Consider the following 10,000-nt stretch of genomic DNA (forward strand, 5'->3'; position numbering starts at 1 on the left):
TAGGTGTCTAACGTTGCTGGAAATGTTGCCGGGAAAGTTGGCAATGTTTTTGGTGGTCTCAGCAAAGGCATTGGGGGGATCACGGGTAAATTTGGAGGTGGAGGTTTCTTCTAAGAATAGAGAGGAAAGCGCAGAAGATGATCTACAGGAGTCTGTTTCAACTTCAACACTTCTGTTCAGTTTCTTAACCTATAGATGTCTCTTCACTATTTGAAAGTTCATTATGATTAAGTCAGCTTTATGGACAATCTCCACTGGAAGCAACAGGCATGAAGAAAATAGTTTGTGTGAAATAAGTTAAAAAAAAAAAAAAAAAAAAAATCAGGAGATCAGTTTAATTACATTTACTTTCCTAATTTTGAAAAACTTTTGTTTTATTAATTGTCACTGTATATAATCAATTACACAGACATTTCTAAAGATTAATTTGTTGTGAAATATACATTCCCAGTAAGTTTGGAAATAATTTTAGTATATATGAATATTACAGAGGGTAACAATTATGCCTTTTACATTAGAAGCGAGAAAAGGTCTGGTATGATTAACACACCTTGTATAATTGCTTAGCAACTGAAAGGAGACATAGAGAAGAAAAGATTATTAATAGCTTTTCAAGTATAACAGATTTAAATACTCATTAATATTTTAATATTTCAATGCAGTGTAAAAGGTAACTGCATGAATACCTTTTGTGAAATTCATTGCATATATAAGATAAAAGAAAAAAAAAATTCATATGCTGTGCAGAATACTTTAAAAAGTCAAGTTGAAGGTAACATGCTAATTTTACTTTAAGTTATTTGCTGAAATTAAAGTTGTGACTCATTAGTTGTTTAATGTTGCAGATGCCAGGACTACCTAAGGATACTTATCCATTCATTTGTTTGCCAGTTTATTTACTATAATTTTTATGAACATATAGGTGTGAGCTTACATGGAAAACACATGTATTTCATAGTATTATAAGAGTTTACAAAAGAATCATGTTTAAAGCCAATGTTATTATATTCATGTTTGTTTTTTTATGTTTACAGTTTCAAATTTACTTATGTTAGTGATGTACATGATAATTCCTGCATCACACTGATTTATAGTTCTTAAGAAAGACATACTGTTCATACCTTTTATATTCTTTTAAGCCAGAAAAGGTTTCAGTACTGTACAGTCTGTTGAGAAATAATAATATATTAAAAACAATGTTTTGTAATGATGGGAATGTAATAGAATCTTCTGAAAAGAAATAATCTAGCATTTCCCAAGAAGCGGCCATTACAGTTGGTTTATAGTTACATTTTTTTTCTCTCTTTCTCTCTCTCTCTCTCTGTCTGTCTCTGTCTCTGTCTCTGTCTCTGTCTCTGTCTCTTATTCCCTCAGTACTAACACTTACTGATAATACAAGCTACTTTCTTCCTGTTCTATTCTGGTTATACCATTAATTCTTCTCTTTTCTTTATTTTAGTTGTGTGTGATTTTCTCTTTTTTCTGGTGCCATACTGAGGAATGTACAGCTACCTGAGGCGGTTTCTGTTGCCCTCAATAGGTCTGGCAATTAACACACCTGCTGCAGTTGGTCTCACTGTTGTTAAATTTGTGTTACCTACGACTCTGCTGTAAACTTTTTTATACTGACTGTAGCATATGATCACCCTGAGAATATATCAGAAGTGAGTGCAAAGTGAAAAGTGAACCACTGGGTTGTGTGTTCTTTCGGCAGACCTTGTCTTGTTGACCACTTTTGTGTATTATAAAAGTTCTTGTTGCTATGTTATGGATATAAAATATAGCAAATTATGATTAAACAATAGTCTAGGCAAAATACTTTTATATATTAGCTATGCATACATGTTAAGAATATTTAATATTAAATGGCATGTGGTGGCAAGTTCCGTAGCTGCTACAGGTTGGCAATATATTCCTAAATTCTCTTTATCTATACTTCAATGTCTCTTTTTTCCTTTTTAGAAGACATGAGTTCACTTTGGTCTCATATGAAACCAATGTCCCAGCTTGCAATGCCAATTTCTCCCTCTTCACCAACTTCCTCCATCTGTAATCTCAAATAGGTATAATACCCCAAAATTACCCATCCACCATATATTGTATATCTTGCCTTATCATTGATTAGTTGATCAATAAAATATTATCCATATAAGCTCTTCTTTCTACACTGTATCTCTTAGGGAAGTAATCTATGGCTTTCTGTTTCACATATGGACTGTGTACACAGATTTTTGATCTTACTACTTTTCATGGAAGGGTTTTAAGGGGAGGTCTAGAATATGTGAAATTATATTGATTCAATAAACCCATAAAGATTTTATAAAACCATGTTTATGTTTTCTGGCATATTTCCAAATCATAAGTTGATTTCTGATTGCTATCTACCAAATGAGAAATGAGAGAAAAAAAGACAAAGAAATTTACCAAGTGTACTGTAAATATTCCATGCTCTTTTATTGCTGTTGGAGTCCTGAGATCTAGTGGTAAGTCTAACCTTCATTGGGAGAAGGGTAATTTTACCTAATAGATGAACTACAAATGGTACAAAGGAATTTCTTAATGGGAAATGCTATTGTGGAATGAAAAAAAGAAGAGAAGATCAAAGAAAAACAAAGAAACAAACAAAACATCATGTGCAATATTAAAAACCTAAGATTGATTTTAAAAAATTATAATATTATATTACTTACTTGATATTTACCTCTTACGTTTTCTTCAACAATGTTGATGATCACATTGTCCATATAAGTTTATTGAGTTCATGTGTTACATGCTGTTGTTCACACATTCAACATACTTTGCACTGATGAGTTAAAATTGTAACACTGAGTGGCAGATCTCCCTATTTTTATCATGTAGAAACATGACATATAAATAGTCCTTGTATAATAATACCAGCTATCACTAGCTAGCAGTGCATGAGACTGTCATAAGAATTGTGTCACAGGACTTCATAAGCATATGTCATTTGTGACTAAACTTATTTCTCTCTAAGTGTGCGATGTGTCCAAGGGGAAACTTACCCACCCTATACTACATTTCCATTATGCAAATATTCCAAAATAATCTTTAAATCACTTATACCTGTTGTTAACCAGCTGCTTGGTGCTTGTACTAAATGCTAAAGAGAAATTCTTCAAGCTAGAAGTCAGCTTTTGAACCACCTTTCAGGAGAAGTTATATCTAGTGTGTAAATATAATTTTTTGGGAAAGAAATGGTATTATTGTTTTTTTCTAATCAAGTGAAAATACAGAAAAGCCATCCACTTCAAATTTATTTACTATTTTAGTAAAGTTAAGCTTATATCTTTGAATCTCAAATAGATATTAGAAGATTCTACTCTTTTTAAGTTTAAAGCTAGTTATTGTATGCAAAGTATAAAGATAATCCATTGGTTTAGAGGACATACTTCAAAAGAGCACTATAGTCAGCTAATTTTATATAAAAAATATATATATTCCTTGTAAGATAAATAAAGATTATTCAGTTTTAATGAAGGAAGGTATGAACAAACATTACTGATGGACTAAAATGATAGTATGATAATTATTTAAAAAAAAAAATCACTACTTTTGAGCCAAGAGATAAATAAAGTAACAGGCATGTATGTATGCATGTATACACTTGGGAGTAAACTGTAGAGTTAGATGTGTGTGTGTGTGTGAGAGAGTGTGTGTGTGTGTTTGTGTTTGTGTTTGTGTGTGTGTGTGTGTGTGTGTGAGTAAGAATTTAAGAGAACAGAGAGAAAGATATTAGGAGACAGAGATAGACAGAGGAAGGTAGAGAATGTGAATGCTAACAATTAAAATAAATAATAGTGATCAACTTTACTCACTGTTAAATATCAAGATCTTACAGGGTACTCAAGACATAGATTATATTACAAATTTTCTTGAAGCTTCCTATAATTATCTGATATTATTGTTACTTTTGCACAATTTCTAATGCAGTTAGCAGAATGATAATGATAAGAAAAGAAAAAAATAAATCAGTAATCTAAGCCTATTTTGAATATATGTTAGTTATACTTGCACATATATTTTTAATATATATATAGTCTGTTCTTAAAGAAAGGCTGTCTCAATAATTTAGCTTTGCTCATTGCATATAAATATGTAAACTAGAATAACTAATATTTGATACAGAACCAAAAAAAAAAAAAAAGAGAGAGAAAAAAACATTTGGTACAGTTGACACAGTAGCAAAATGCCTGTAATGTATTGAAATCAGTGAGATGTTTCTAGTTTGATGGACTTCTCTTCAGAGTAAAATCAAATATTCTATATTCCAATCTTTCAGCTCTTGTAATGTTTGCTCCATATGCTTTAGTACTTGGACAACTGTCTTATTTATTTTTCTGAAAATCTCTGTAATGTAAAGCATGTGACTGAAATACTGCATTGAATGATGGATCTTCAGTTTGCCTAAGTACTGTATACAAAATGAGAAATACCCAGAGAAATAATAAACTTTGATTACATCCTAAGAGAAAGATCTTATTTCTGATATAAATGGTAAATCTTATTTGGGTGCTATATTTGTTTTCATTAGACAGGAAAAAAAATGGCACTTTTATTATTTTTTGATGACTATCTTATTCATTTATATAACAAAAAAAAATCAGAAATTCTCATAAGTGTTTGTTTTATGCAGTAATGTAAAGAAGCAGCAAAAGCAGCCACACAAAGCAGTAAAGAAATCAGTTCATTTGTGATCTTGTCAGCAACATTTAGAATGGCTTCTAATAAAAAAGACAAACTAATATTATATTGGTAATGCTTTCCTTTTACTGCAAGATTTTTATAAGAAAAAGGAAATTACAAGAAATTTTGATATTTTTGCAATGTTGTGCTGTTCATATAAATATTCAAATATGAATTCAATACTGTTGTTTTTACAGAGGTAGCTGTTACAGTTACAGTGTGTGGAACTGTAAGTTTTATAAAACTTGTCAATGATCATGCCACTAGAGGGAGATTGCATAATAGAATAAATACCAATCTGCTACTTTATAAATGATGCCTTAATAAATTACTTGGCTAGCTCTTGACAATGTTCTTCATTATTTGCTGTTCAAATCCTTAATGTTATCCTCCGTGATAATACAAGGCTGTTCATATTACCGTGATGAAAGGGAATCAGTGTTTTCATATGTAATGTTCAACGTTGAATAAGCGCTGAAAAATCTTTCATTGTTGTTAAGTATGTAACAAAGAAAATATATCTGTTCACAGTTGTCTTTGTGACTTAATCAGAGACTGTAAGTCCCACATGATATAGTTAAACAGGGCTCATCTATTATAACATAGATAGCTGTATGATCCTTGTTGAATTACAGCACAAGACTTAAAGTCTGTGATTGCGTCCATTTCGTGGATCTCTTGCAACAGTCTTCTTTAAACCTGTTATTGCAATAATAACATAACCATGGGATAGCATTGTTTTAGTATTTGTGTTATTGTGAAATTATTTTAAATGTTGACTATAGAAATAATAAACAAAAGAATTTATGTGATTTTCTTTTCTGCCTTATGCATGTAAAGATAAGTATGTATGTTTTGGTATGCTTGTGTGTGTGTGTGTATATATATATATATATGTATATATATTGTATATATATGTATATATATATGTATATGTATGTATGTATGTATATGTATATAAATGTATTTATATGTGTGTGTGTGTGTGTGTACACACGTGTGAATACACACACACACACACACACAGAGAAAGAGAGAAAGAGAGAAAGAGAGAGTGAGAGAGAGAGTGTGTGTGTATGTAATGGATCAAAAAGAAAAAGGAGCAATGTATCAATCTATTTTGTTATAAAATTACTTTTAGTAAATTATGTAAAGTTAAACAGCAGATCTAAAACTGGTTAGTACAAATATATATACACATATAGATATTGTCTGAAAAATAGGATATTGTACATTATCTTAGTAATTCTAACTCTAAAAAATACTAAATATTACGATAGGAAATTCAAATATTCCTGAATACTAATGCCTCTTCGAGCAACAGGAATAACTGAGGGTATAATAAATTCACCCTCATGAAACTTCAGAATTATTATCACAGAGCATTGTTAGTCCCTCCAGTTTTCAGACTTTCAACACACGTGCAGTCCTAACAGTGCAGACTGAGAACTTTTTTCATTTTTTTTTCTTCAAATCACGGTTAGTGAGGCGTTTTGTTTTACCGAATATGCTGAACAAACCAACTATAAAAAAAATAATGAATAGAGTAATGAGTTAAAATGTTTTTAAAAGTCCGTATTACACTGTTTCTGCTGAAAGCTTTTGCGTGACCAGTTTGCAAGGCAGCACAGGAGTGCGCGGGAAAATAGTGGCACGCACAGTAATGTTTCCGGTCTGGCTAATAGGACTACCACGTACGACTCAGAATCCCAACCAGTGTTGTTGATTTGTTGATTGTGTATTTGTGCTAACGGGCTTATATTGTCTAAATATTCTCTCTCTCTCTCTCTCTTCCCTCCCTCCCTCCATCACTCTCTCTCTCTCTCCCTCTCTCTCTCTCTATCTCTCTTGCGCGCTCTCTCTCTCTCTCTTGCGCTCTCTCTCTCTCTCTATCTATATATCTATCTATCTTGCTCTCTCTCTCTATATATATATATATATACATACATACACACACATATATATACCCATATATATATACACATACATACATACATATACACATACATACATAATAAATATTCTTTCGCTCTTTCTTTCTCTCTCTCTATATATATATGTGTGTGTGTGTCTGTGTGTGTGTTTGTGTGTATGTGTGTGTTTATGTATATGTGTATGTGTATGTGTATGTGTATGCGTGTGCGTGTGCAAAGGATGGACGGTCGTGACCAGGTGACCAGGAGAGAGGCGCCGCGGTTCCTCCTTCCGCGTGACGAGATACAACGTGCGGCCAGATCGTACAGTATTCAATGGCCAGTATTCTAGGACACGAAAGGAATCTCCCTCGGGGCTCTCGGCCTTGAAAGGATCGTCTCCTCCCCGGTGCATTTGAAGTCTCACTCCATCGGCTTGGCTGTGTAGGCCTCGGGATCGAAGCCGTTCGGGAAAGGATTGACGGAGAAGTATGCAAAGAGCCCAATGCATATCGCCACGATGACGACGAGATTGATGTTGAGGAATATGCTCGCTCGGGGATCCTGCTCCAGAGAGGAAATCATCGCCTCTCCCTTGGGCTCCTCCTTGGGCTCCTCCTTGGCCTCGAGCCCGAAGACCCACAGACACGAGGTTCTGAGCCAGGAAAGCATACCTCTGGGCTGGCTCTCCGTGGTTGCTTCGGGGCTCTCCTTGGCTTCTGTAACAGAATGACATGCGTTTCGGAAAGTCTCCCAAGTCGGATGAAATAAATCGATATTGGAATGAATAAGGACTGAACCATGGAATGTTACGCGAAAAATGTCTTAGAACCGATTTTAGATTTAAATGAAACACTACTACAGTTTAAAATGGCCCTATAGATTACCCCTTCCACTTGCTACTTCTTTTGTTATCAGTGAAATGGAATGCTAAGGACATACCAGAACTGCCCTTGTCGCCAACAGCCTCCATCTCCATCTTGTCAGCGTTGTCTTTTATTTCGTCTTGGCGCTCTGCCTTGTCAAAACGGGTCGAATACGTTGTTCGGGTAAGCTAGAAAGAAAGAAATGTCTTAGGAACGGCCTATGGAGGAAAGGATAACAGAAAATAATGAATGAACGCCAGTAAATAGACTGATTAATAATGAGAGATTGAATCATGTACTCTTCTTATAAGAAAGAAAGCGAGGCTGCGAAAGGCCCTTTCAACCGCTCACCAGGTAGTCCTCCGACGGCTTCGTCAGGAGCGACACAACGATCCCGGTGACGCCCGTTATCCAGAACAGTATCATGGCGAAATACATGAAGTTGAGCTTGATGATGGCGGGCCTCGTGTCCTGCTCCCAGCAGGGGGGAGGGCGGAAGGAGAAGTCCAGCACCATCCTGACCATGCCCACCAAGAGGCCCGTCATGAGGGCCCAGAAGGCGCCCTTCTCGTTCATGCGCGGCCACAGCACGGCCAGTGTGTACACGCAGGCGATGGGCGGAGACAGGTAGGCCCCGATCTTCTGGATGTAGAGGAAGAGCTGTCCTCCCTGGATCTCCTCGATGATGGGCACCCAGGCCACCGAGATGGCCACCAGCACCACCACGAACACCTTCCCGACCAGCAGCAGCTCCCGCGTCCGCGCCGCCGGCCGCAGGCGGGGCCAGATGTCCAGTGTGAACATGGTCGCCGCCGAGTTGAAGATGGAGGTCAGGTCGCTCATGAGCGCCGCCAGCATGACCGCCATCATGAGGCCCTTGAGGCCCGGGGGCATGATGCCCACCACCAGGCGCGGGTACGCCGAGTTGGAGCACGAGGTCATGGAGCCGCAGGCGCGCATACACTCCTCGGGCAGCACGCAGGCCACGTCGTCGGGGTACAGCGCCCGAGAGATCATGCCCGGCAAGATGATCATGAAGAATGGCAGGATCTTGATATAGGCGGCGAAGATTGTGGCGCCCTTGGCGTGGGAGAGCGACTTGGAGGCCAGGGCGCGCTGGATCATCATCTGGAAGCAAACCAAGCATTGGTATCTCATACGTTTAAATCCTTATGGCTGACATGATTATAATCAATATGTAATCTTTACATGTGTATATGTACATGTATATGTATATCTGGCTCCTTACCTATTTATTTCTCTGGATATCTATCTACTCATGCAGAAATACATATATGTATACATTTATCTATAAACACACACACACACACACATATATATATTTACACTGACCTGATCGGCACACCAATACCAGATGGTAGCGGGGGTCTGGCCGAACAGGAAGGCAGGCCAAGGCAGGTCAGAGTTCACAGGGTCTCGCAGCATGACCCAGGAGTCAGCCCGAGGTATCCCGCAGGTCGTGTTCGCAGGCACCAGCTTGGGTACAGCCTGCATGTATTTGTATTGCAGCCCTTCGTAACCGCCGACCTCTTGAAAGGCTGCGAAGGGGAAGGGGGGCCGGAAGGGTTATTCAAAATAGTCAAGGAAATGTAATAAATGTAATATGAACGGTTTATCTACGATTATTCATCGTATTTGTATGTCACACGCATAGAAATCTGTGTAATGCATGTAGTGTAATCTTTATATATATTTGTCTATTCGTCTGTCTGTTTGTCCGTGTCTGAAAGTGTTTGCGTATATATATATATACATATATGCATATATATGTGTGTGTGTGTGTGTTTGTGTGTGTGTGTGTGTGTACTGTATTGAATTAACCGACTGTAAAAGAGACCAGAAAGGAATTAATATAATGTTGTAATCAAAGCGGTTGTTTACACGTCCTTCCCAGACAATAAGGCGTACGAGGCTCCATTTATGATGTGGGTTTATAACTTGTCTCGGGATGCCACAGCACAATGCAAATGTAAATGGTATTGTTCCGTCAGTCAATGCTTGTGCGTGAGTGTAAGCACAGGCATGCGTAGGAATGCTTGGCCGCATCCCTGTGTGATCGCTTGCTCATACCAAGGACATCTCACCTTTGACCATGACTACAGAAGCTCCGCCGATCATGATGAAAAACTGTAAAGTGTCCGTGTAGATGACAGCTGCCAGCCCTCCCGTCATGGTGCACAGAGCCGTCAAGGCCAACAGAGCCATGATGGAGAGGTAGATGTTCCACTGTAGAGCTTGGTTGATGAACAGAGCGCCCGAGTACAAGTCGACCTGAAAAAGTACATCGGAACTATGTTAGGGGAAAAAGTTGGTTTATTTGAATTGTTTAGAGATAAAACTGAATTTTTTGGCAAGACACATTACGATGAGACAAGTATGAAGATGGACAGACAGACACAAAAAAACGACGTAATTTTGTAAGAAAATACTAATATAAAATATCAGAACATAAACAATAGTTCCTTTGCTCGTGTGACTATTGCGTGGATATATAAT

General features: G+C 37.1%; 2 protein-coding genes across 12 annotated transcripts in view; one reads left to right on the top strand and one right to left on the bottom strand.

The window, feature by feature from the left end:
• The window catches only part of LOC125028317 (calcium-dependent secretion activator-like), a 127,270-nt gene extending 123,718 nt beyond the window's left edge, over positions 1 to 3,552 (top strand). For all 11 annotated transcript variants that reach the window (XM_047617779.1, XM_047617781.1, XM_047617788.1 and 8 more), the window contains one exon: positions 4 to 3,552. In XM_047617779.1, coding sequence (XP_047473735.1) covers positions 4 to 114 — 111 coding nt within the window. In that variant the 3' untranslated portion in view covers positions 115 to 3,552. The remainder of the gene's footprint in view (positions 1 to 3) is intronic.
• Positions 3,553 to 6,735: 3,183 nt separating this feature from the next.
• LOC125028092 (sodium/glucose cotransporter 5-like) overlaps positions 6,736 to 10,000 on the bottom strand; it is an 11,894-nt gene continuing 8,629 nt past the window's right edge. The window contains exons 6-10 of the mRNA XM_047617418.1: positions 9,589 to 9,775; positions 8,837 to 9,042; positions 7,835 to 8,611; positions 7,560 to 7,671; positions 6,736 to 7,336 (exon numbers count right to left, since the gene is read on the bottom strand). Of these exons, the coding sequence (XP_047473374.1) occupies positions 7,041 to 7,336; positions 7,560 to 7,671; positions 7,835 to 8,611; positions 8,837 to 9,042; positions 9,589 to 9,775 (1,578 nt within the window). The 3' untranslated portion in view covers positions 6,736 to 7,040. The remainder of the gene's footprint in view (positions 7,337 to 7,559; positions 7,672 to 7,834; positions 8,612 to 8,836; positions 9,043 to 9,588; positions 9,776 to 10,000) is intronic.

This window comes from Penaeus chinensis, chromosome 8 (assembly GCF_019202785.1).
Source record: "Penaeus chinensis breed Huanghai No. 1 chromosome 8, ASM1920278v2, whole genome shotgun sequence".
Taxonomy (NCBI): Eukaryota; Metazoa; Arthropoda; class Malacostraca; order Decapoda; family Penaeidae; genus Penaeus; species Penaeus chinensis.